Below are 23,081 nucleotides of genomic sequence, written 5' to 3'. Positions count from 1 at the left end.
GATGTGTCCAAGTTTGTGCATCAGTAGATATATTGTATTAACAGAAAATTCTGGTAGTGGGAGTACCAGTGACAACCAGGAACAGAATGGGTGACGACCACAAAGAGTGGTGACATCTGGAGAGTCAGAGGATGGCCGGAGAGACGGTGACCCGGGGTGTAGAGGATTGGCAGCCCAAACCACTCCTTCCGTGAGGAACAACCAAGCCCCCAGAACCACGGTAGAACAGTGAAGCGGCCAAGCCTGGTGGTCAATCTGAGAATGCACTTAAAATGCTACTGCGCGTGCATCTCCCGTTTGTGTGCATGCTCATGACGCGTCACGACGGAATGGACCCATGGAACCAATATGTCTTACTTCCGGGTGCTTCAAAACGCCACTGAGCAATTTCATTGAAATAAATAGCAGGGGGCGGGGCAATCCGGCCTCTAGTTATATTATACCTCTACGGGAAGAACCCAAAAGCTACAGACTGCGAAAAAACCTGCAAGTCCATCAAGGTAGAGTGAGATGTTTGCTGTTCAGCGGCAACGACGACACACCGCACAGAAGCCAGTGTTGGAATAGTTACTACAACATAGTAATATGTTACTTATTACATATTACTTGTTTAAAAAGTAATGTAGTTACTTTACTTATTACTCCCTGCCAAAAGTAACTAGTTACTTTTTACTTAGTTACTTTTTTTTTCTCGCCCCCAGTAATTGCATCCTTTCTCCCCAAAAGTCTGACTTTGCATTTTCAACATTAGCAGTTGTTTTTTTCCTCTTTTCTGCAGCCTACATTGTAAAATCCTCATTGTTGATTTAACTCTGAAAAGTGTTCTGTACACATGACGGGTCCATTTGGTTCTATTTGTACACTCATTTCAATTATATTAACACTAAGACTTTTACTGTGTATGACATAACTTACAGACTAAATGAAAACCATTTGACTATGAATTGAATACTAAGGACCTCAATGGAAACAAGACCGCAAGGACTTTTTTGGAAGTATTTTAAATGTATTTCATGTATTTTTTTCAAATTCAAACACCTGGGCTCAAACAGATAATGACTCATCATGAGACACAATCTTTGAACAACTTCTGTTGTTTATTAAACAAAATGTATTCTAATAAAATACAAAAATAAAAAGGCTCCCATAGCAACACATATCATCGTGGCAGAATGTAGGAGCAAATGCAAGTAAAAAAAATCAATCATTCTGTATGACTGCCGTATATATATATATATATATATATTGAAAATAGCCAACCTACAAGCTTACGGCGCGTCTTCATTGGTTAACAAGTCGCTTATAATAAGCAGACATGGCAACACTGTTTGATCCGGTTTAAGGCCCGCCCTTCCGCAGCTGATAATTCACACATAGACAAGTGCGCAACGTTTCCGTATCCGTTCTAGACCGGATCAGCAAGCAGCCTGCATAGCAACTGGATCCCAATCAGTCTACCATTATATCATTTGACCAAAAACAACACAGGATCAAATAAACACACTCAAACCCAGAGTACCACCAAGGCTCGTGAAAAAAAGTAATAAATTACTTTTTGAAAAAAAGTAAAGGTAATAATATTACTCAAAACGTGAAAGTAATTAGTTACGTTACTAGTTACTGGGAAAAAGTAATAATATTACTTTAAGTTACATATTACTTTAGTTACTTTCCAACACTGCTTCTGGTCAGACGAAGTAGGAACCAGGCCCGGAGGCAACCCACAGTGCCTAGAGCCTCCTAGTGTCGCCAACACCTGCTGTTAACATCTCACCAGCCACCCTAAAGCCCCCATGAGACAGTGGGGGCAGTAGCATGCCACTTGACATAGGCTGGGGTCTGATCAGCCTCAGTCGGGTCTTCTGGAGGAGGGTGTCTGTTGCAAGACCCGAAACACCCAGTGACTCCAGGAAACAACACTGGTGATGTGTCCAAGTTTGTGCATCAGTAGATGTATTGTATTAACTGGGGTAAACAACAGCAATATTTTCAGCGAGAGGAAAATAAACGAGCAGACTTACTATTGTCCCTGTGGACCACAGTCAAGTATATCGTCTCTGTCGGGTGGAAACCTCATTATGTCCTGTTACTTTTCAGGATTCAAATTCAAAAACATAAAAAGTAGCGGATCGACAAGCTCAAAATGCGTCACTTCACGCCGCATTTCGCACTTGCGGATCTGCTACTTTTGATGCTTTTGTGACGCTGTAGAATGATCAAGTAGGGCATTAATTTACGAAAAAAGTTTTAATATAGAGTTAAGTGGTTTCTGCCTAACAGCGACGATATGGGGTGATAGCTGACTGCATGACACAGCAAGAAAAGTTTGCTAAAAGCAAAGTACATCCGAGGTTTGGTCTCCCCAAAGCGTCTTGGTGCAGAACCAATCTTACTCAGTTGTAAGCCAATTAATCACCATTGTTGAAGAAGCTGGCATTTGTGTAAGCACTGCACAGATGGACACTAGAAGTTTTCAGTTTTCAATGTGGCTCTTAATGAGTGAAGCTCCATATTTATAATATGGCCCACATCCCAGTATCTGTATACAAAATCTTTTGTGTCAACCACACATAATTGTAATATATACAGAAACTAACTATACAAAAAGTTTTAAAAAATATATAGAAAAACTAACTGTACAATTTTTTATTTTTTTTTTAACTTTAATTTAATAGACTGGTGCCCGTTGGTCACAGGCCAATGTGGGAACGATGCAAGTCCGGAGCGATGCAAGCTGGAAATCATGCGCCACCCAGTCTGTCTTTGTCCCTTTTATGCCCAAATATGGAGTTCTGTTTCAGGCATGCCCAAATATGGAGTCCAGGCCAGTCTATGACGGCAGTACTATGATGTCATATTGAGGACATCAGGACAGGGTACTCCATATATCAGGAGATTTTTTTTCAGTTCTAGGCAACATAGAGGGGGGGAGACTTTTTTCTTATTTCCACACAACAGCTCTAAGGTGTATTAAAGACATAGTTCAATGTTGAAAATTAGTGTTTGGGGAAATCTTCAAAAGTCTTCAAGATGTTTCAAAAAGTATTAACATTTAAAAAAAATGTTAAAAATCGAATGAGCTCGTAGATCGGCTATTTTTGTAATTTGCTGTATAATTGCCTTAAACGCAGAATATATTAATGCTTAGAGGAGGGGATTCAGGATAATATCAATACTGAAAAAATAACTGAAAGGCGCGAACAAAGGCACTGAATTTTCTTTGTGCCGTTTTTCTTTAGATTATACTGTATCTGTTTTGTCTTTTGTACTTATGTTTTGTTGTAATGTTTTGTATTAGCAGTAGACCACCAATTTTAAGTCCCTGCTCAGGGACTACAGATGAAAATGTTGATAGATACGCTTTGTCCCTAAATAAATAAACAATACATTTGCTCTCCGCTAAACTATTGTAATATGGCTGTTTGATTGTTTGTTTTTGTATGTCTGTATGTCACTCTCTGTCTGTAAATCTGTGAATGTTCTCCATGTTTAAAAAGCCACATTACATAAATGGCTGGATGTAATTATAAGATATTGTATACTGTAATCACACGGCTGATACTTTGACTGCAGTGTTCAATCCCTGGAACTGGGTGGCTCATTCAGTTGCATAATATTAATGCACAAAAATAATCTGATCTGTCCAACATTCGATTGACCCACTTTTTTCCATCTTTCTTTCTCGCTCCACATACTAAAAGAGAAATGCTATATCACAATAGCAATAACATATTTTAGTTTAGCTTTTCCTGATATTTAATTTGTTTTATGTTGGCTGTTTTTGGTAAGTGTTGTGTTGTGCTGTCCTTGCATTGCCAAGTATCCAGAAATAGTCTCAACCAACCTCTCTGAATAAAGAGTTCTAGAATCAGAAACTTTCTCTATAAACTCTTGACTCCATTTTCACTTTGAGTTATAATATAGTAGTGTTTCCCACAACAATTGGTAGGGAGGGATCCATTCGGTGGGGGTGTACCCATTTTATGGGTCATGAGTAAATAACCCATTTTGTCAAAGTTTCCTTTAAAAAAAACACATTTCAAAAGATTTTCTAAATACTTTTTTTCTCAGAAATGTACAAAATCAAACGTTTTTCAAAAGAATTCAAGTAAAAAAATAAAAAAATAAATAAAACTTGAATAGTGAAAATAGCTCCCAAGTTGCATTGCATGCATTCGTTGTGAGCTTGCAGATCTGCTATTTTCTCTATTAAATAGGGCTTAATTCATGATGTATTTAGGGTCCCGGAGAGACATTGAATTTCTCCTTTGGATCAGTGTTAATTTTGACAGCAAATTCTGATTTAGTCTTAGTCTTTTGAATAACACACCATTTAGTTTTAGTCCTATTTTAGTCATCTAAAATTGTTTAGTTTTTTAGCCTTAGTCAAATCAACACTGCTTTGGATCTAGAGCAAAAATATTTTGGGAAACACTGAGTTACAGGATTTATGTAGAGGTTCAATTAAGTCGTGAGTGACAGACACTTTGTTCGGGGTTAGAAAGGTGCGCTGCTTGTGCTGTACACCTACAGGCTCCTCAAGGATTAATGGCCTAATTAATCTCGACTCTGCCGTCATGTTGCAATCCAAACCAATTAGAGCCAGTACTACTTAATTATAGGCTCTGCAGTGGTGAACGTGACAATAAAACCCATAGGACATATATACACATTGTTAACCTGTATTTGTCATGTGTTCATTCATTAATCCATATGTCAGCCTCTGATGTGGATGATAGGCCTATCAGTCTTTGTCTTGGCCTTTCTCAATCCATTACATTTATAATTCATCACTGCTAAGAAAGTAAAGGAATCTCACAGAAGTCATAGGTTTGATAAAGATGGTAAGATGCAGAGTACTTTATAATTAACTAATTTGTCATACATTTACAATCTTAATTACCTATGGCCATTTTCACACAAATTTACATCTTTACAAATGAACATTCATTGCACAAAGGTAGGCCTGTTAAAGGAGAATTTTGGACTAAGTTTTTCTTACCTTTTCTATGATGTTATGATATCTTAGGATGAATGGTACAGTAGAATAATTTCATAACTCCATCCCGGGTCCGCCACAGCTTAAAACGTGCACAGATAGGCCTTGCGCTAGATCACATGCTTTTTTTAATCTTTTTTTTTTTTGATCTGACGTTCATAGTGACAGAACACTATGCAACCAAAAAAAAATCTAAGTCTCGCTAGACGAGATTTAAATCTCGAGATTTCAATCTCGTCTAGCGAGACTTCTGTTTTTTTTTTTGGGACAGTGTTCTGTCACTATGAACGTCAGATCTCACAAAAAAAAGCTATTAAAATATGTGATCTAACGCAAGGCCTATCGGCGCACGTTTTAAGCTGTGGCGGACCCAGGATGGAGTTATGAAAATGTTCTACTGTGCCATTCATCCTAAGATATCATAACATCATAGAAAAGGTAAGAAAACTTAGTCCAAAATTCTCCTTTAAGTACATTTCAAATGATTTTGCAAGGTATGAAACTGGTAAGTTAACTTGACATTTAAGCACATGCTGACGGTATTTACAGTGCATTATTTGGTCTACACAGTAAAAAAACAAATACATAACTTACATTCAAGAGAATAGTAAACATATGTTCCCCACAAAATTGCCAACTTGCCATGTCGCCTAAAACAAATTCTCCTGGCAACTGGCAATAGGCTATACATTTCTCGGTAACATGATAGGTGGGCACCAAGGAAGAGTGGGCACCTCGGTGTTAAATTGGCTATTTTTTCCAAAATGTAAAAAAAAAAAAAAATTTAAGTAAAGTATACATGATTAGAACATGCTTAAACATACGACAATTAAGGTCTAATCTACATATACAATTGGCTTCATTCCACTCCGTGTTTATCCGCACGCATACTGTGATTAGCTAGGCCTGATCACGTGGTGACTGTGATTGGCTTGGCCTGACCACGTGTAATGTGGCCTCCAGCACACAGGTTAGCGATAGCACGCTAGCGCAAACCGTTAGCATTGCACTTGCTGTTGTTATTAGCACACATAGCTTAGCTGGGACTAGCTCTGGTCCATATACACGAATCCACGGAGCGCTGCCCTGGGCGCAGCCATTGCTGCGGTGTCAACGCTCCGCGGACGCGACACCGCAGCAATGGCCACCTACAGGCAGCTACAGGCAGCGCGCCTGTGGATTCGTCTATAGCCTAGACAGTGGAGTTCCTCTCCCCTTAAGGCTATGGTACCGATGAGCCAATACGACCGCACCACAGGCTACCTGTCGTCGGAAGTAAAAATAAGAAATATACTTTCGCTACTCACCAAAACAAAGACGGTTCTATGGAGTTGAAAGCCAAGTCTACTAAGTGGGAGCACTCTGAGCCCCCCCCCCCTCACGTCTAAAATACTTTTGGCAAAAAAGTAAAATAATCCACCGGACGGAAAGACACTTCCTGGTTCAGAGATGTTTTGCGGAACAGCAACTCTAGCGTTGCAGAGCCGAATAACACCCAATGAGACATTATCTCAAGGTGTAATGCGGTCCTCTGACCAGTGGCGGAACAACTGAAAGCCGGGCCGGTAGGCACTGCACACTGATAAGGCCCCCCCCCCTGCGCACACATGCATGCGCTCGCAGCGCGCGTGCGTGTGTGCCCAGCCTGTGCGCGCACACGAAAATTTGCGGGGTTTTGGGCGGATTGTGTTCGTTTTTTTGTTACTTTATTTCGGTTTTAGGGTTAGGGTGAGCTTCCAACAGTGTATTGGGGTGCCTCGAATATATTTGCAGTTCCATGTAAGCTGGTGAATCTCTGGGAAAGTTGCTGAGAGGCGGCCGCGGAGAGGCGGAGCACGCAAAGTGCGTCTAATTCTAATAAAAAAAGGTCCATGTGATCTGATGGCCCGGGCCCCCGGAGTCCCGGGCCCGTAGGCGGCCGCCTACCTGGCCTACCCGGACGCTCCGCCATTGCCTCTGACCTGTGTGGCAGTAGTGAGTTGGCACCGTGATGGCGTGGCCGAAGATTAAAAAAACAAAGAAGTAGTGTCTCCGTCCGATGGATTATTTTACATTTTCGCCAAAAAGTGTATTTTAGACGTGTGTGTGTGTGTGGGGGGGGGGGGGGGCTCAGAGTGCTCCCGCTTAGTAGAGTTGGCTTTCAACTCCATAAAACCGTCTTTGTTTTGGTGAGTAGCGAAAGTGTATTTCTTATTTTTACTCCCGACGACAGGTTATGTAGCCTGTGGTGCGGTCGTATTGGCTCATCGGTATAGCCTTAACTCATTCAGTGCCAGGCTTATTTCAAGCTTGTTGATCCCTGTGCCAGGATTAGGCTATTATTTTAACTTTTCAATTGGTGTTTGTCTTCAGTGTGACTGATCCCCTGATGGTTGCTAATCACTGAGGTGCTTCAGGTGTGGTTTCACAAATGTCAACGAGGTCATTGTGACCTCGTTGACATTTGTTGTTTGATGTTTGAAAGTGGCATGTCTCACTCAGAAATACAGTGTTTACAATGGTAGGAAAAATGAGATATTTTTCTCCGTTTATTTTTTAACATTGAAGTGGATGGAGCATTAACTTTTTGAAAATCGTTTTCTCCTAGTTCCTTTGAGATTGCATAGCGGGACACTGTGCATGCAGACACTCGCTGTTGTTATTAGCACACACAGCTTCACGCTTAGATCTTATTCCAAATACACTCCAAAAATGATAAACAAGTACTCTCTACTGTCTCTGTCTCGGGCCAGGCTACTAGAAGTGAGGGCCGCGTAGCGGTCCCAACCTTTTGTAGCCTATTCTACAATTGTTACAAATTGCTAGAAACCATATCCAGTCATTTTGGGGCATAGGCCTAAACATGAATTTGAAAGATAACATTAAGTCTGTAATGATGTACCGTGCATGTTCACATCATGTATACTTCTTAAGACCTTTTTTTTTTATATTTCGGACAAAATAGCCAATTTTACATCGAGGCCGCCCAGATGTCCCTAGGCCTAGTGCCCACCTATCCTGTATCCTATTTCTCAACTTAGTCAAACACAGTTTCACACACAGTCACGGCTGATAGGCTTTTACTTTTAGTCAAACTGCTTCCTACAACATTGACATAAACATTGGACGTGCTCGTCTCCTCGACGTCTCTCTCCGATTGCGCACCGCGGCGAGACATCTTTTTACGCACAGAGCTCTTCACAGATGAGCTGCGGGACAAACTGAAGACGGAGGACAGTTTCTCACGGTAGCTTTTGCGGAACCTCTTGGCAGACCTGCAGAGGTTTCCCAGGAAACAGTAGCAGAGTGGGTTCAGTGCGGAGTTGGTGAGACCCAGCCATTGCGCAAAGGGTCTCCCGTGGAGAAGCCACTCATATCGGGCGTGATGACCCGAGTCAGTTTCATCCTCTGTCTCTGAGTCCAGTGAATCTGGCATATTAAAGTCTATCCCGATATCCACAGCATAAAGCGGTAACCAGGACAGCGTGAAAAGCAGCACCAGTGCCAGCACCATTATGGCGATCCTTTTGCGTATCCTCACCCGAGAGACGACCTGTGCAATTCCAAACCTGCTCGACTCGCTCAGTTTGTCGTCCGTCCCCCACAGTTTCCGCCCGGTCAGGAAACAAATGACCAGATTAAACAGCACGGGGAAGCAGTACAGAGAGCAGAAGAGCAGAACGTTGTAGCCCTGGCGCAGCCTGACTCTGCTCCAGCTCTCCACGCACACGGTGACCACGTGCGCCCCGTCGCCGGGCAGCAGCGAGAAGGTCCGGGTGGTGTTCATGAACAAGAGGGGGAGGCAGAGTCCCGACGACACGGCCCACACCAGGCCGATCATGCACAGTATCCGCCGCGCGGTGAAGAAGGAGCGCGCGTGGAGTGGGTTGTGCACGCTGTAGTAGCGGTTCAGGCTGATCACGGCCAGGCTCAGGACGCTGGCGGACACCGAGACCGCCTGGATGGATGGATTGATGGATTGAATATTTTATTAGACAGAAATTCAAAACAGCACGAGTAGCCTATACAGTCAGTCATACACTTGGTCTAAAAGTATTTACACATTTATTTGGCTTATGAAAAAACAACTGCCAGCTATGAGCTTGTAGATCTTCTATTTTAGAAAAATGTGTGCAAATCTTTCAATAAATATATTTTTGAAGGAACACTTGTAACTCAAATCTTTGCTTCTGGGGGGTGTCCCTGGAACAACATATTTTGAGATGTGGTCTAAAAGGATTTGCACAAAAAAAAGTCCTAGTGGGCTTTGTTTCCATAGTGATCCTATATATATTAAATTCATCAACATAACACCAAAAACCATCTAAAAAATAAAACACTATGTACAGAGTAGGTAAAAAAAAGGGGGGGGGGGCAGTGGTTCACAACCTTTTCAGGCTGTGAGTGTGACCCCCCAAAATAATCATATTTAAACTGCCCCCCCACCACCACCACCACCCTAGCACTTGGAATGTAGGAGTTGAGGCATTACATTTTGTTTGACACAGATAAATATCGTGAAAATAGCCGATCTACAACCTCACAATGCCTCACACGCAATTGACAATTTGGCCAATATTTGACCAGTTTTTATTGTATAGTTTGCTGATTACTTTGGATGCAGTCCTTTTTTTTGTTGGTATTAATAAAGGTCTTAAAAGTCGCCCCCCCTCCCCACCACCAAAAAAAATCAGGTTGAGGACCACAGTTCTAAAGGAGAAGTGATAAATTTACCTGGACGAACGGAACCGCGCGGCACAGGACGTCGCCGAACACCCAGGCGCTGTAGACCTGGTGGCCCAGGTTGACGGGCATGCACACGCACACCACCAGCATGTCGCACACGGCCAGGTTGACCAGCAGCCGGCGGGTCGCGGACGCCCCGGACAGGCGGTTCCTCTTGCGGGTGAGGACCACCAGAGCCATGATGTTCCCCCCGAGCCCCGTGATGAACGACAGGGTGTACATGACCACCAGCACGATGGTGCCCGGCTCGTGTCCCGAGAACAACACGTCCACGTTAAAGGGGCTGGTGTTGAATAGACTCCAGTTGCGGTGGTCCTGATCGTGGTGATGATGAGGTTCCCAAAGTGAGTTATTGGATGAAAGCAAGTGTCCAAATGGTGGATACAAATGTGTGAGATTCATCTCTGGCTGCCTGTCACATTGCTTGCGCTCTGAGAAGTGTCCATCGCAGAGGCATGATACAGGTGGGTCCTATAGTGATGAGCACCAGTGACAAGGAAGATCTCAGCCACATTTATGGGCTGGGTGTCGGAGATGAAGTCTTGTTCTCATCCAAGGCTAGGAGCTATTCTTGTAAAACAAGAGAAAAAATATTTTTGGTTGGCCAAGTCTCCACTCCCCTTTGATGTCTTGTGCGCAAGCAGCGCAATTCAGTTGTAACTTGTCCGTCCGTGGGAAGTGATGAGTCCTAACTGAGGAGTAGCGCACAATTGGTAACCGGAAGCCTCGCCCCAAAACACGCTCACCCCCATTTTTTTCCCCTCGGACCGCTCACCCCCAGCGGTTCTTGTATTCTTTGTTTTAGGCTACTGAGGATAAGGTCCGAAATAAGTTTAGGGTTTATGCGTAGTTTTACTGAGGTTAAGTTTAGGAATAAGGTTAGGGTTTGGCACCGTTTTACTGAGGATACGTTTAGGAATGCGAATACCAGCCAGGTGGCGACCGTTCCGAGGTCGCCGGATTTGCCCCGGGTCGATTGTGTTTGGGGGCGAGCGTTTTGGTATTCGCACAATTCACACCAAGACCGTTATTTTTTTCGTCTCCCTTCTGCATGAGGTCCCAGACCAAGCAGATCATACAGTCATATTTTATTCCGTATACCAAAAGTAAAGTAGACAGTATAATTCTAATCATGGGCCATGATTGTACTGCTATTCATACTGCTTATTACTTATTAGATTATATTTAAAGACATGGGGTTTTATGTTTTCCTATCAGGAACTGTTGACAGGACATTGTACAATACATTTATATTTACTATATTGATATATGTTGCTGTTATACAGTAAAGGCAGTTGACACACAAATAATGGGCTGCATATCTGTACCTCTGCCACTGTTGACTAGTGTCTCACATACAAATGACCATCTCCTAGCAATGTCTAAATGACTATAAACAAATTAAATCATTTTTGGCATATAATGGCACATCTTTAAGATGAATAAAACATCGCCCATTAGCTAGATTACTATTTTAGTGAGAGATCGTGTAATGAATTCCTAATGTAATTCACACACTCAGTCATCCCCTTTTTATTACATTGTTGTCAATAAGCCTTAATGGTTATCGTCCCAACCCCATTATAATACTTTACATTTAAGTAGCCTATAATTTGCATTTAAAATATGTAAATTACAGTATAAAACACGTGTCTTTGTCATAGGTGGTCCTTAGACAGACACAAACACAAGAACTTCGATAATTCTATTCCCCTGTAACATTTTTCTAGGCAGACATTCATCCCGTCTTTGTGAAGCAAAGCATGAAACAAGACCATTGTCCATTGGTAGGTCAGTAGCTTATATCCGTGTCTGTGACTGTAGCTGTTATGTGTTCACCCATCATGTTATAATGGCTGTGTGTGTGTGTGTGTGTGTGTGTGTGTGTGTGTGTGTGTGTGTGTGTGTGTGTGTGTGTGTGTGTGTGTGTGTGTGTGTGTGTGTGTGTGTGTGTGTGTGTGTGTACTCGCACGCGTACTGTATGTGCATGGCGTGCTTATACGTGTGGAAATGCAATGAGTAAAAATCCTATGTATGACAGGAAGACAGAGACGAATAAAGAGATAAAGACAGCAGTCCCTGCTGTACCAAACACCATTTTAAAGGTAGGGTAAGTGATATTCTTTTGTTAAAATAAGTGTTAAATAGCTGATAATAATCATCTGTTATATTAAACCCCTTTAACACCTTCCCCTTTGCAAGGTAACATGGTTATATAAAATGTTTTAAAATGTCCAATAGACATTTCAAACTCTTGTGGTTGGTGTGGGCGACTGAAGTCTGAGGGAACCGATGAGAGGATTTAAGGTGCGGGTTAACATCCTCACCTTTAGCCCTGCTGTCGGCGATTAATGTACTGCACTGATGTGACCCTTGTACTCAGAGTTAAAGGAAGTGCTAAAACGGGTCTCAGACTTTCAGCGGGAAGCATAGATGTGGACCACTCTGCGATAACGAGCCTGCTCTGAAATCAGAGCACAGCGATTCCCTCTGGCCTGTGGTTCTGTTGATGTTTATGCACTTCAGAAGTGGAGAGGTTTTCTCTCTTAGGTTTAAAGGTAAAATACAAACAAGATTTTCTCTTTCTTTGAATTGTTTGCTAACACTGAAGTAAATGGGATTTCAGAGTTGAACATACTACCACGTCTCCTTTTTTTGCCCAAATCGCTTTTTAATTCACTTGACAAAATGTTGTCCTCTTTCATATGGGCTAATAAGTCTCCTAGGATCACAAAAGCTACTCTTCAAAGACCCAAACAAGATGGTGGGCTTGCCTCACCCAATATGATATTTTATTATTGGGCTGCAAACATTTTAATGATGAAGAAGTGGTGGCACTCCCCCGAGATCATCTGGTGCGATATGGAGGCTAACTCCTGTACCACATCCTCCCTTACAGCATTACACTTTGCTCCTCTACCAACATGTTATTCCCAGTATACCAATAACCCAGTAGTTTTATCTTCATTGAAAATCTTGTCTCAGGTGCCTCCATTCCCCTGCAAAGCTCAGTAGATTATTTCCAGAAACAAATGACTCTTGACTCAGGTGCCTCCATTCCCCTGCAGACCACACACAACACACACTTTTTATTCCTGCCCAAAGCTTGCCTCTTTTTGGAAATCTTTTTTTGACACACTCACCAGTGCGGTTCTGGGATTTTCTGTGACTCCCTGTCCTCTAATAGCCATCTTCAGTGTGTCTCCTGTGTGGGCAGATTTAACATATTCCAGGCCGACTTGGTTGCTTTTGCTTCCCTCATAGCCAGACGTCGTATATTGCTCCACTGGAAGAGCCTTAACCCTCCCAGCGTATCATTATGGGTAAAGGACTTGTCGGCGTTTCTCCATTTGGAGAAAATTAAACGCATGGTTAGAGGTTTGTCGGGGAAATTTTACAGAACCTGGGACCCATTTATTCTGTACAGTAATTCCTTGACCTACGGTTTAACTAGGGATTGGCTATCCCCCCTTTATTATTATAATTTTTTATCTTTGTACTTGTTTTATTCTACTCTGTTATCACCATTATTACCCCCCCCCCCTTTTTTAAATATTGTTTTGCTTTGTTTCTTATTTGCATGAGTTCACTAATTTATTCTAAGGCATGGGTGGGTGGGAGGGTTTGTCGGTGTATAGTGGTTGTTTTTTGTTATGTTTTGTTTTGTGTCTTCTGTTCTGTTTGTGGTCATGTATGTCTTGTATTTTTTTTTAAAAAGTAAATGGGACTTCACTCTCACATTCCATCCACCTCACCTCAGTTCCATCTACACACATGATCTGTTCCCACTGTCATGGGTTTAGCCCTGCAGTTCCCCGCTTGTTCACACTAAACCTGTTTTACTGGATTGCTTTACTACTTTTTGGTTTTTTAAGTAATAAATCTTAACCATTTTACATTGCATGTGACAGATATTATGCTCATTCTCTCTCTCTCTCTAGGGTTAGACACCAAAACCACCTTTCTAGGTTGAGTAGCATTTGAGATATAGCCATTTTAAGCTCCCGGCAGGTTAATTTTTCTAGATTTCTTTTTGTTATTTAGCATTCCCAATACTACCAGAACGCATCCAAAAACCTTTTGTATCCATTTTTGGGGGGTTAAGTGATATTTATTGATATATTAACAAAAAAAAAGAAGGAAAAAAAAATTGATTTCGTTTTTTGTTTTTTTTGCTGGTTAAAGTTACAGGCGTTAGGAGGCAATTATGTTCCCACTTTCTTCACCAGCCTTGTAATTCCCTATCCATCTGCTCACCTGTTTACACTTTCCCTAATCATCTTGCTGCTGCTAAATTGGACTCTTCCCTCTCATTCACTGCCAGATGCTATGTTACAGTACCTCTGTGGCTCCCTAGCCTCTATGGCTTTCGACCCTTGCATGCCTCAACTTTCTGTTATCCATATCCCTCTACTCTGTTAAATTAACTTATTGTACTAGTGGGGGAATACTTTTTGTCGCTGTGCACACAGACAATTTATGGACCCTTTCCCCCTGACCATAACAATTTTATTCATTTTCAAGCAAGGGCAATAGCAGCAAGTACGTCGCAAGCAGAGGAGGCCTAGGAGAACGTTGGCAGAGAGAGGCCAGGGTTCGGCCAAGAGACACAGTGGCCCAGTCAGACAGGCACTGTCTCAGAGAAATAGGTGTTGGAACTGGGAGTGCCAGAGAACAGAAGCCATGAGAAGCGGGTAGGTGCTCATCCTTGCTATATATCTATATTGCAAAAGTTTAACTGCAGACTCACTCCCTAGCACTCCTCTGTACTCCTTGTATCCCTTCTTGCCACCTTATTTTTTATATAGTTTACTATGCAGATGTATCCTGATCAATTGTTCTCTCATGTCTTTGTTACTTAGATTGTTTTTGTCTTGACTACAAAGAGAATGTCACTTAGATAGCATGCTGTTTTGACAGATGCTGAGTGCATTGTGTACCTAGTGTCTAGATTCTTTGAGGCACTACAATTTTGTCTCCACCAGGCTGGACGGCTGAAGGCCGGAGAGACTGTTTTCGCTCCTATGTTCGTAGGTCTGTGTGTCTGTGAGCAGCTCATGCCCGCCACAGCTGGACCGATCAGGTGTGAAACCTTACATGCACACTCCCAATAGTGAAAGGAAGAACTACAACCCCAAATATTTAAAATTAGCCTCATGGTGGCGCTATAACAGCCCACTTCACACTTCCAAGTTTGCTGGGTAGGCACCCGGCCTCGGGGAGACCTGCACTAGGAGCATGTTTTTCTAGTTTTTCTCTGCACTAAACTTACGTGACAATTTACCTTGTTTGCTGATGCTTACTCTTGATCTCGCATTTGTAAGTTGCTCTGGATAAGAGCGTCTGCTAAATGCCTAAATAGTCAATTGTACTTGTAAAATTGTGTACAATCGGAGTCCTAGATAGTAACGGTACACAGAATAGCTATTTTGCAGAGTTAGCAATATCGAACGCATGGACGTGTATATAGTTCAATCAGAACGCTTTGAAGCCTTGTCCAGCAGTTCTCAAAGTTGGGTCCGGGGACCCCCAGAGGTCCTTGGGGGGGGGGGGGGGAAGACTTTGTCTTATTAATGTAATGGATCCATTTATTGTACTCATGATGGTAGAGAGGGCAGGCAGCAGGTTACATTATTTTAAACAACTGACTTGTAATTTATGTTGTGTAATCAATCCATTTAAAAGCCCTCAAGTTGGAATGTTTAAACCTCTCTCTAAAACACAGATATTTCCCCTCCATCTTTTGCTCTCTCTCATATACGGACACATGCATAGACTGGCATACACTATACTGTACATACATACCACAAACATAGCAAACAACATTTAAGCAGAATACATGATGTGACCTGTCACGTCACGCTGCCAGCGGGAAGATAAATACTCGGGTTTATACCTAAATAGAGAATTTCTTCATTAACTCTCTCAGTGCCAAGAGTATTTTCATAAAGTACTCCCCCAGCGCCAGCAATTTGCGTTTTCTTTTATTTTTTAATTTTGTAATTTTTCATTCAAATAAATGATCTGATTGGGTTTTTAAACCCATAATACAGTTCTACCAGTAGAGAGCAACAAATCGACACATTGATGATCTCGCTGGCTCACTCGCCCCCTCCAAAACAGGCTCACGTCACATCCGGTCATAACCGGATGTTGACATTTTTGACAATCGTTGATCGGGCTAAATTACGATGTGATACACGACTACGATGACTGATCGTCATGTCACCCAGACCAAAGAGAGTAGACGTGGACCTCTCCGTTTGTTTTTTATACCGTGTGAAAAACCGTGACTTTCCCTATTCTGGACAAAAATGACCGCGGGAAAAAAATTAGAACCGGAAACGGAATCTGCGTCATGAAACCGGAACCCAATGAGTCTGAGTCAGGAAGCGAAAGTGATCATGAAAAATAAACAGAATAGCGCGACCACAGCCAAAAGTAAAAACTCGGGATTTCTCGTGCTGGCACTGAGGGTACTCGGGAAAAACTCGGGATATCTCGGGGCGTGGCACTGAGAGAGTTAACACATTGAATGCCAAAAACGGTCCGGACCGTTTTTGAGGGTCCAAACGAGAAGTGCCGAAAACGGTCCGGACCGTTTTTGACCCAATTCTATTTTTATACGAGTGGCCCACGTGGGGCGCTAAAACGAAACTTTGACATCACCCAAGGAGTTTCTGAGAAGAAGAGGCTGGATCTGGCTCCATGTCAAAAATCCTTCCGGTCGGCGTTTTCAATGTTATCTCCTTGACTAAAAGCTTAATATCTCCATTTCTTTTTAATGTGGTGGAAACGAGCCGTTTTCGATCGGCGATCACGCTGCAATGGAGGGTCGCGTTGGAAATATTATTGTTCCAGGCGTTAGTCGGGACCCTCCGCCGTCTCGCACGCACGCTTTGTTTACATGCACTTCCGCGTCTGGGCTTCTCACAGCACGAAACGTATAACGCAAGTGGATGGAAGAAATGCAGGCACTCAACGTATAATATTTTAATAAACCTCTGGCACCCAATGTGTTAAGAAACGTCATACCACACACAAAACATACTTTGCGCAATGTACGTGTACATGCACATGCATGTGCAAGACAGGGAAACCCTCGTATGCACACCCCACACCTGGATACGCATAGCCACAAATACACTCTCAGTGTCTCTCTCTCGCACAAGCCCAAATGACCTGTAGGACAATGAGAGACAGCAAGTCGTTGCTGTCGGGCAGAAACTTATAATATTTTTCGTAAATTAATGCCCTACTTTGTCATACTACAGTGTCATACAAAAATAGCAAACCTAGACGATCTACACTTATAGATCTGTGGGTTTTATAAACATTGAACCAATTTGAAGTATTAACAAGAGCCTGTGACCACTTAATAACTACATTGAATTGAATGGAAAACAGGTTCTGTTTTCCATTTCCTGAAAAGTAACAGTTTTGGACTTACAAGGTTTACGCCCAACAGCGACGAAGTGAATTTGCTGTCTCTGATACTCTGATTCTCTGATACTGTGTTTTCTCTGTCTCTTTGTTTTCACGAAGGCCATCTGTTTAGGTGTAAGTCAGTAATGTTCTAACATATTCCATTTCCATTTAATCTTTTTGCATTCTATTATTCCCTGATGGCTTGAATTGTGTATGCCTCTATTCCATACCTGATGTATGGAATAGAGGCATATACAATTCAAGCTTTAAGATTCTTTATTGTTACATGCCATTATACATGCGCCACTGTGTCAGGTTATCGTCCTCTCTCCTGTAGGCCATCTCGTCGTCATCGATGATCAGGGCTACAACTGTAGTGCTAACTTGTCTGTGAACTTAATCACACAGGGAATATATATGTCCATGAACACACCAGTCAACTGCGTCACGCACACTCTTATCACTGGTTACCAGTTGGACGGCCTCTTTGCTTGCTTGGGAGGTTGGCGTTAATAACTTATAAATGGGCATAAAAAACATTCAGCTCTTCCAGTTGGGAGGCAGCATCGTCAGCTGCACAGCTGGGTCTCCCTTTAAAGTCTGATATTGTGTGTAGTCCCTGTCACATACTGCATGAGTCATTAACACACAGCTGTGTGACATGTCTCAATCTTCTCGGAATAGTGTACTGTGTACAAGGCCTGGACTATTTGAAAACACACATACAGAGCTAGAGAAGTCAAACTTTACTAGCTTTTGCAATGCGGATTCATGCTGCTGGAACGATATGTGCTTTAATTGGCCACAGGTGTAACAGTAATCGTGGACGTAGCCTGATTCACAGTTCTCTATGAAATCAAGTGGTTTTCTTTCAGCACTTGGTGTTTGGTTTTAAGATAACGTTTGAGTAGATTTTTTTGCGTCATATTAACTGGTGGGTTTGTGCTATTTAAACGGCGCTCCTGGAGCAACTAGTTGTGCTCGGTTCAAGTTCACTGTGGTGACGGACGGTCCTTGACATCCACCACTGGAGTTTCTGAACATACTTACCACTGCCTGTAACTCAGATCTTATGTCTGGAGATATGAGGGAATATGAACTGGGCTTATAGCTGTATTGTTTACTTGTCGGTGAACTTAATCACACAGGGAAAATGTCCATGAACACACCAGTCAACCGCGTCACGCACACTCTTATCACTGGTTACTTTGAGGTAGAATGCTGATTGTGTTGGTGGTGGTGGGGGATCCCTCTGGGGGGTTGGCGTTAATAACCTATAAATGGGCATTAAAAACATTCAGCTCTTCCGGGTGGGAGGCAGCACCGTCAGCTGCACAGCTGGGTCTCCCTTTAAAGTCTGATATTGTGTGTAGTCGCTGTCACATACTGCATGAGTCATTAACACACAGCTGTGTGACGTGTCTCGATCTTCTCTGCGTATTCCAGTTGCCGTGATCACTCTGTACAAGGCCTGGACTATTTGAAAACACACATTCAGAGCTGTACTCGGTTCAAGTTCACTGTGGTGATGGTCCTTGACATCAGTCATCCACCACTTGGAGTTTCTGAACATACTTACCACTGCTAACTCAGACCTTATGTCTGGAGATATGAGGGAATGTAAAAGTTCGTAGAGATGTTTTATTTTGTTTAGTTTCTCAAACTGTTTGACAGGAAAGGAAAAGGCTTTATTGAAGAAACCCTGAACCTTTCAGAGCTTCCGTTTCAGTTGCGGTTGTCATCGAGTGGAGTGAGACTTTTCAATGTCTCATCTCTATCTCAGAATGCGGCTGAATGGAAAGAACACTGCAGACAAGGACAAATGATGAGGTAGTCACACCTCACAGTCCTTGCTTTCATTCACTCTGCAGCTTTTGTCAGATGTGGTGCTCTATTGGGTTTCACAGACAAGGTTGTGTCTAGGCGTACATGCACTGCTACAGACAGCTGAGTGTGTCTAGTGGTATGCACTGTTGGATAAAAGGCAAGATATAATAATATAATAAACACGAAAGGTATTCTTGCTATGAAAGTTTCAATAGTTTATGCTTGTTTGTTTGTCAGTGAGGGTGCCCATGGGTACGGTGATGGGCGATAATGTTCTAACAGCAAGTGAGAACAATAACTGTAGGCTACTATTTGAAACACACGTACAGAGCTAGAGAAGTCGACCTTAACCGGCTTTTGCAATGCGGAGTCGTGCCGCTGATGTGATATGTGCTTTAATTGACCACAGGTGTAACGGAGGTTTAAATCGTGGACTTGGCCTGATTCAGTTTGTCTCTATGAAATCAAGTGGTTTTCTTTCAGCACTTGGTGTTTGGTTGTAAGATGCCGATTGAGATGCTAGGGTTTCATGTATTCATTACATACCACACTGTCTTGTAGGCTCTTCCTCCTCTTCACTCCAGTTGAATTTTCGTGTCATATTAACTGCTGGGTTTTTGCCATTTAAACGGCACCAATTCGTGCTGGGTGCTACTTCATTGGCGCCCCTGAAGCAACTAGTTGTGCTTGGTTCAAGTTCACTGTGGTGACGGTCCATGACATCCACCACTTCAGTTTCTGAACATACGCACCACTGCTTGTAACTCAGATCTTATGTCTGGAGATATGAGGGAATATATATATAAGTGCAGGTGGGCGATGGTGGACACCAAGCACTTGGACAGAATGGAAACTCAGACATGGGCCTAACGATTCCCGTCTCAAACGCTGCTATAAGCGCATAAACTCAGGCTCCATTTCACTTTGAGGTAGAGGCTTTCTGTGGGCATGTTCATGTTGTGACAGAAATATATGGGGGTTATTCGTATAACGTGCTGTCTTTGGCGAGTGAGCTGTTTGTGCGTCACTGTGAGACTGAAGCTCTGGATGCTGCGTCCTCCAGGGTCCTCCAAGGCTCAATTAATCTGTCATGTTGCTATCCAAACTAATTAGAGCTATTATGCTTTAATTATCTATACTGAGGCCCTATGGCATACAAATAATTCACTCTCAGAGTTAAATTAACACTATGTGGATTTGACTGTGTTCATCCCAGCAGTACTGTTAATCTTGATGTCAGCCACTCTGTCTTGTTATTTCTCAATCCATTAAAAAGCTAATCCATCACTGCTAATAGGCCAGCTGAATGAACAGAACATTTGCCAAGACCATACAAAGGCAAACGCTGCTCTTGAGATATTGGCTGTCAAAAGAACTACACATCTACGTATGGGTGAATACCCCCCCCCCCCCACACACATACTTTAAAAATGTGATGAAAGACAGGGTGTACATGACTACTAGCACAATGGTGCCTGCCCGGCTTGAGTCTCAAAAACGAAATTACATTCAATTCAATTATGAATTGAATGAATATGAACTTGTACACAAATCAGTTGACCGTTGAATACCGCACAATACACACCAAGTACACTATTTAGTTTTTCTCCTCCTGTGTGAGGTCTTGCACCTCAAGCAGATGCAATATTTAAACTCTCATCTTCTATTTACCAAAAGTAGACAGCAGGATTCTAATCGTAGGCTGTGATTTTACTATATACTGCATATTCATAGATATTTGATTATGATTTATTTCATTTCTGGACTTTTATGCTTTCCTGTAAGGATCTGTGACATTTACATGTTTGACATCTCACATAATAACTATCTCCTAGCAATGTCTAAATGACTATAAACAAATTAAATCATTTTGCTGACTGTCATTTAATGACACAACACACATCTTTAAGATGAATAAAATACCATCCCATTAGCTATATTACAATTTAAGTGAGTTTTTAATGGCATCCACATGCTCACAGAGAGGATGATGGAGAGGCAATGTGTGTGAGAGAGAGAGAGAGAGAGAGAGAGAGAGAGAGAGAAAATGATTTTTTTGTTCAATGTACAATGCATTGTGATAATGTGAAGTTCACTAGCTGATTAAGTTTAATAAACGCATTAGCCATCATCACAACTCCCATCATCACATAGCCTGTCGAAAATAAGTGTGTTCATGAAGTGCCTGCAAGTCTGACACATACACACACACACACACACACACACACACACACACACACACACACACACACACACACACACACACACACACACACACATGCACAATGGGGGCTACAGTAATTAACTTAAGCTGTACACCGCATTTCAAGCATGATGCCCGAGTCACGTTGCCAGTGGGAAAGAGGTATTAGCCCTTGCTGGTTTCTCCATTAAGACTGATATGAAATCGCATTTAGTGATGGGTACCGATATAAATCAATGTTGCCTAATGTGAGGGCGACATATCGGCCTGAACCTCTAGTATTAGTTAAAATGGATTAGTTTGATTAACTGTTGTTTAAAAAAAAAAAATATATATATATATATATATATATATATAAACACCCGCCTGGATGCTTTACCCGAGTGATTCTCAGATTTTCTACTTTTTGCTGATGGGTTTCCAGTGAGGCAGGGCCTTCCGTTTAAAACGTAAGGGGCCGTGTCAACCAAGTAGTCTTTTTTGTGAGAGCATGTTTTAAATTGTTTACTATGGGAGCACAGCAATTTTGGAAACCCCAGCTGCGTGATGAGGCTCTGTGAGTGTCTATTTTGTGCTCGCAAGTTTACTTGTAGCGTTTTTATCTGCTTGCTGAGAGCTGAATCTCTTTTGGAACCTTTTTTAGGCGAGTGCCATGGCGTTTTCAGCGGAGAAAAACGCCTTCGTCGCCACAGTCCCTAATTCAGAGATAATCAAACACAAACATCATTCCCTGATGGCTTCTATAGATCCATCAGATATGGAATGGAGGCATACAGTATGAAATGAGGTGCAGGGCTGGTGCTAGAGCTGCTGGGCAGAAAGAAAAAAAAACTACATTTAACTGACACTTACAGGTTTATTTTTGCACTTAGAGTTAAATGCACACTTAACTAAGGATTTTACTGTGTACTTACTTACTACTTACTTACACCTACTATGGGGCGGCAGTGGCTCAGGGGTAGAGTGGCCAGGTAGACTGAACTGGAGTTCCCAGTTCGATCCCGGGCTGGGGCGCTCCCCCAGAGTTAGTGTCGAAGTGTCCTTGAGCAAGACGCTGAACCCCTAATTGCCCATAATTGCTCCAGATGAGTGGGTTGGTGCCTTGCATGGTTTCCTCCGCCATCGGTGTGTGAATGTGTGTGTGAATGGGTGAATGGCACAATCAATGTAAAGCGCTATATAAATGCACCATTTACCATTTACCATGTACTACCCCTTCTGGGGCATAGACCGTCAACAAGCGATCTCCAGGCATCTCTGTCTTGAGCTCTCACCAGTTGGTTCCATGTCATCTTCATGGTCTTGGTGTCTGGTTCCAGGTTTCTGCGCCAGGTGTTTCTGGGGCGACCCCTTTTCCGCTTGCCCTGCGGGTTCCATGTTAGGACTTGTCTAATATGGTACTTGCGGGCTTTCGCAGGGTGTGGCCTGTCCAGCGCCATGGGCGTTTCTTTATTTCTTCTTCTGCGGGCAGCTGGTTTGTTCTCTGCCAGAGTTCAACGTTGCTGATGGTGTCTGGCCATGTGGAGGATCTTCCGCAGGCAGCTGTTAATGAAGACTTGCACTTTCTTGGTTGTAGCAGCTGTAGTTCTCCACTGTGCACTGGGACAGTACTAATTCTAAATGACTGATCGGGGCTGTGAAATCAATCTGTATGCATAATGAGACTATTTTCCGCAGTACATTTACATTTGCATGAGCCCCTGTGTGACCTAACGGTAGTTGTTATTCCCCTTTAACATAAAAAATAATAATTTCCATTAATCTCCCCCCCTCACTTGTATCTACCATTATTAATAATTCAATAATTTCGTACTTTATATGAATAATGGAAATAGCCGATCTACAAGCGCTTTTGAGCTTGTAGATCGGCTAATTTCCACTATTTACATTTGTTTTAGA

The 23,081-nt window shown here is 42.4% G+C and overlaps 1 protein-coding gene across 1 annotated transcript; it reads right to left on the bottom strand.

Moving 5' to 3' along the window:
* Nucleotides 1–8,015: 8,015 nt before the first annotated feature.
* LOC308105013 (galanin receptor 2a) lies at nt 8,016–22,621 on the bottom strand (the record flags this gene model as incomplete). The annotated part of the gene is made up of 3 exons (XM_080455648.1): nt 8,016–8,936; nt 9,713–10,039; nt 22,457–22,621. The coding sequence occupies 3 exons, from the start codon at nt 22,619–22,621 to the stop codon at nt 8,016–8,018; spliced, it is 1,413 nt and encodes a 470-aa protein (XP_080311774.1).
* Between the last annotated feature and the right edge of the window lie 460 nt (nt 22,622–23,081).

The sequence above is a fragment of the Gymnoscopelus braueri genome (assembly GCF_963280865.1).
Source record: "Gymnoscopelus braueri genome assembly, chromosome: 17".
NCBI classification, from domain to species: Eukaryota; Metazoa; Chordata; class Actinopteri; order Myctophiformes; family Myctophidae; genus Gymnoscopelus; species Gymnoscopelus braueri.
Note: the sequence above shows the minus strand (reverse complement) of the source record. Positions and strands in the feature narration are given on the sequence as shown.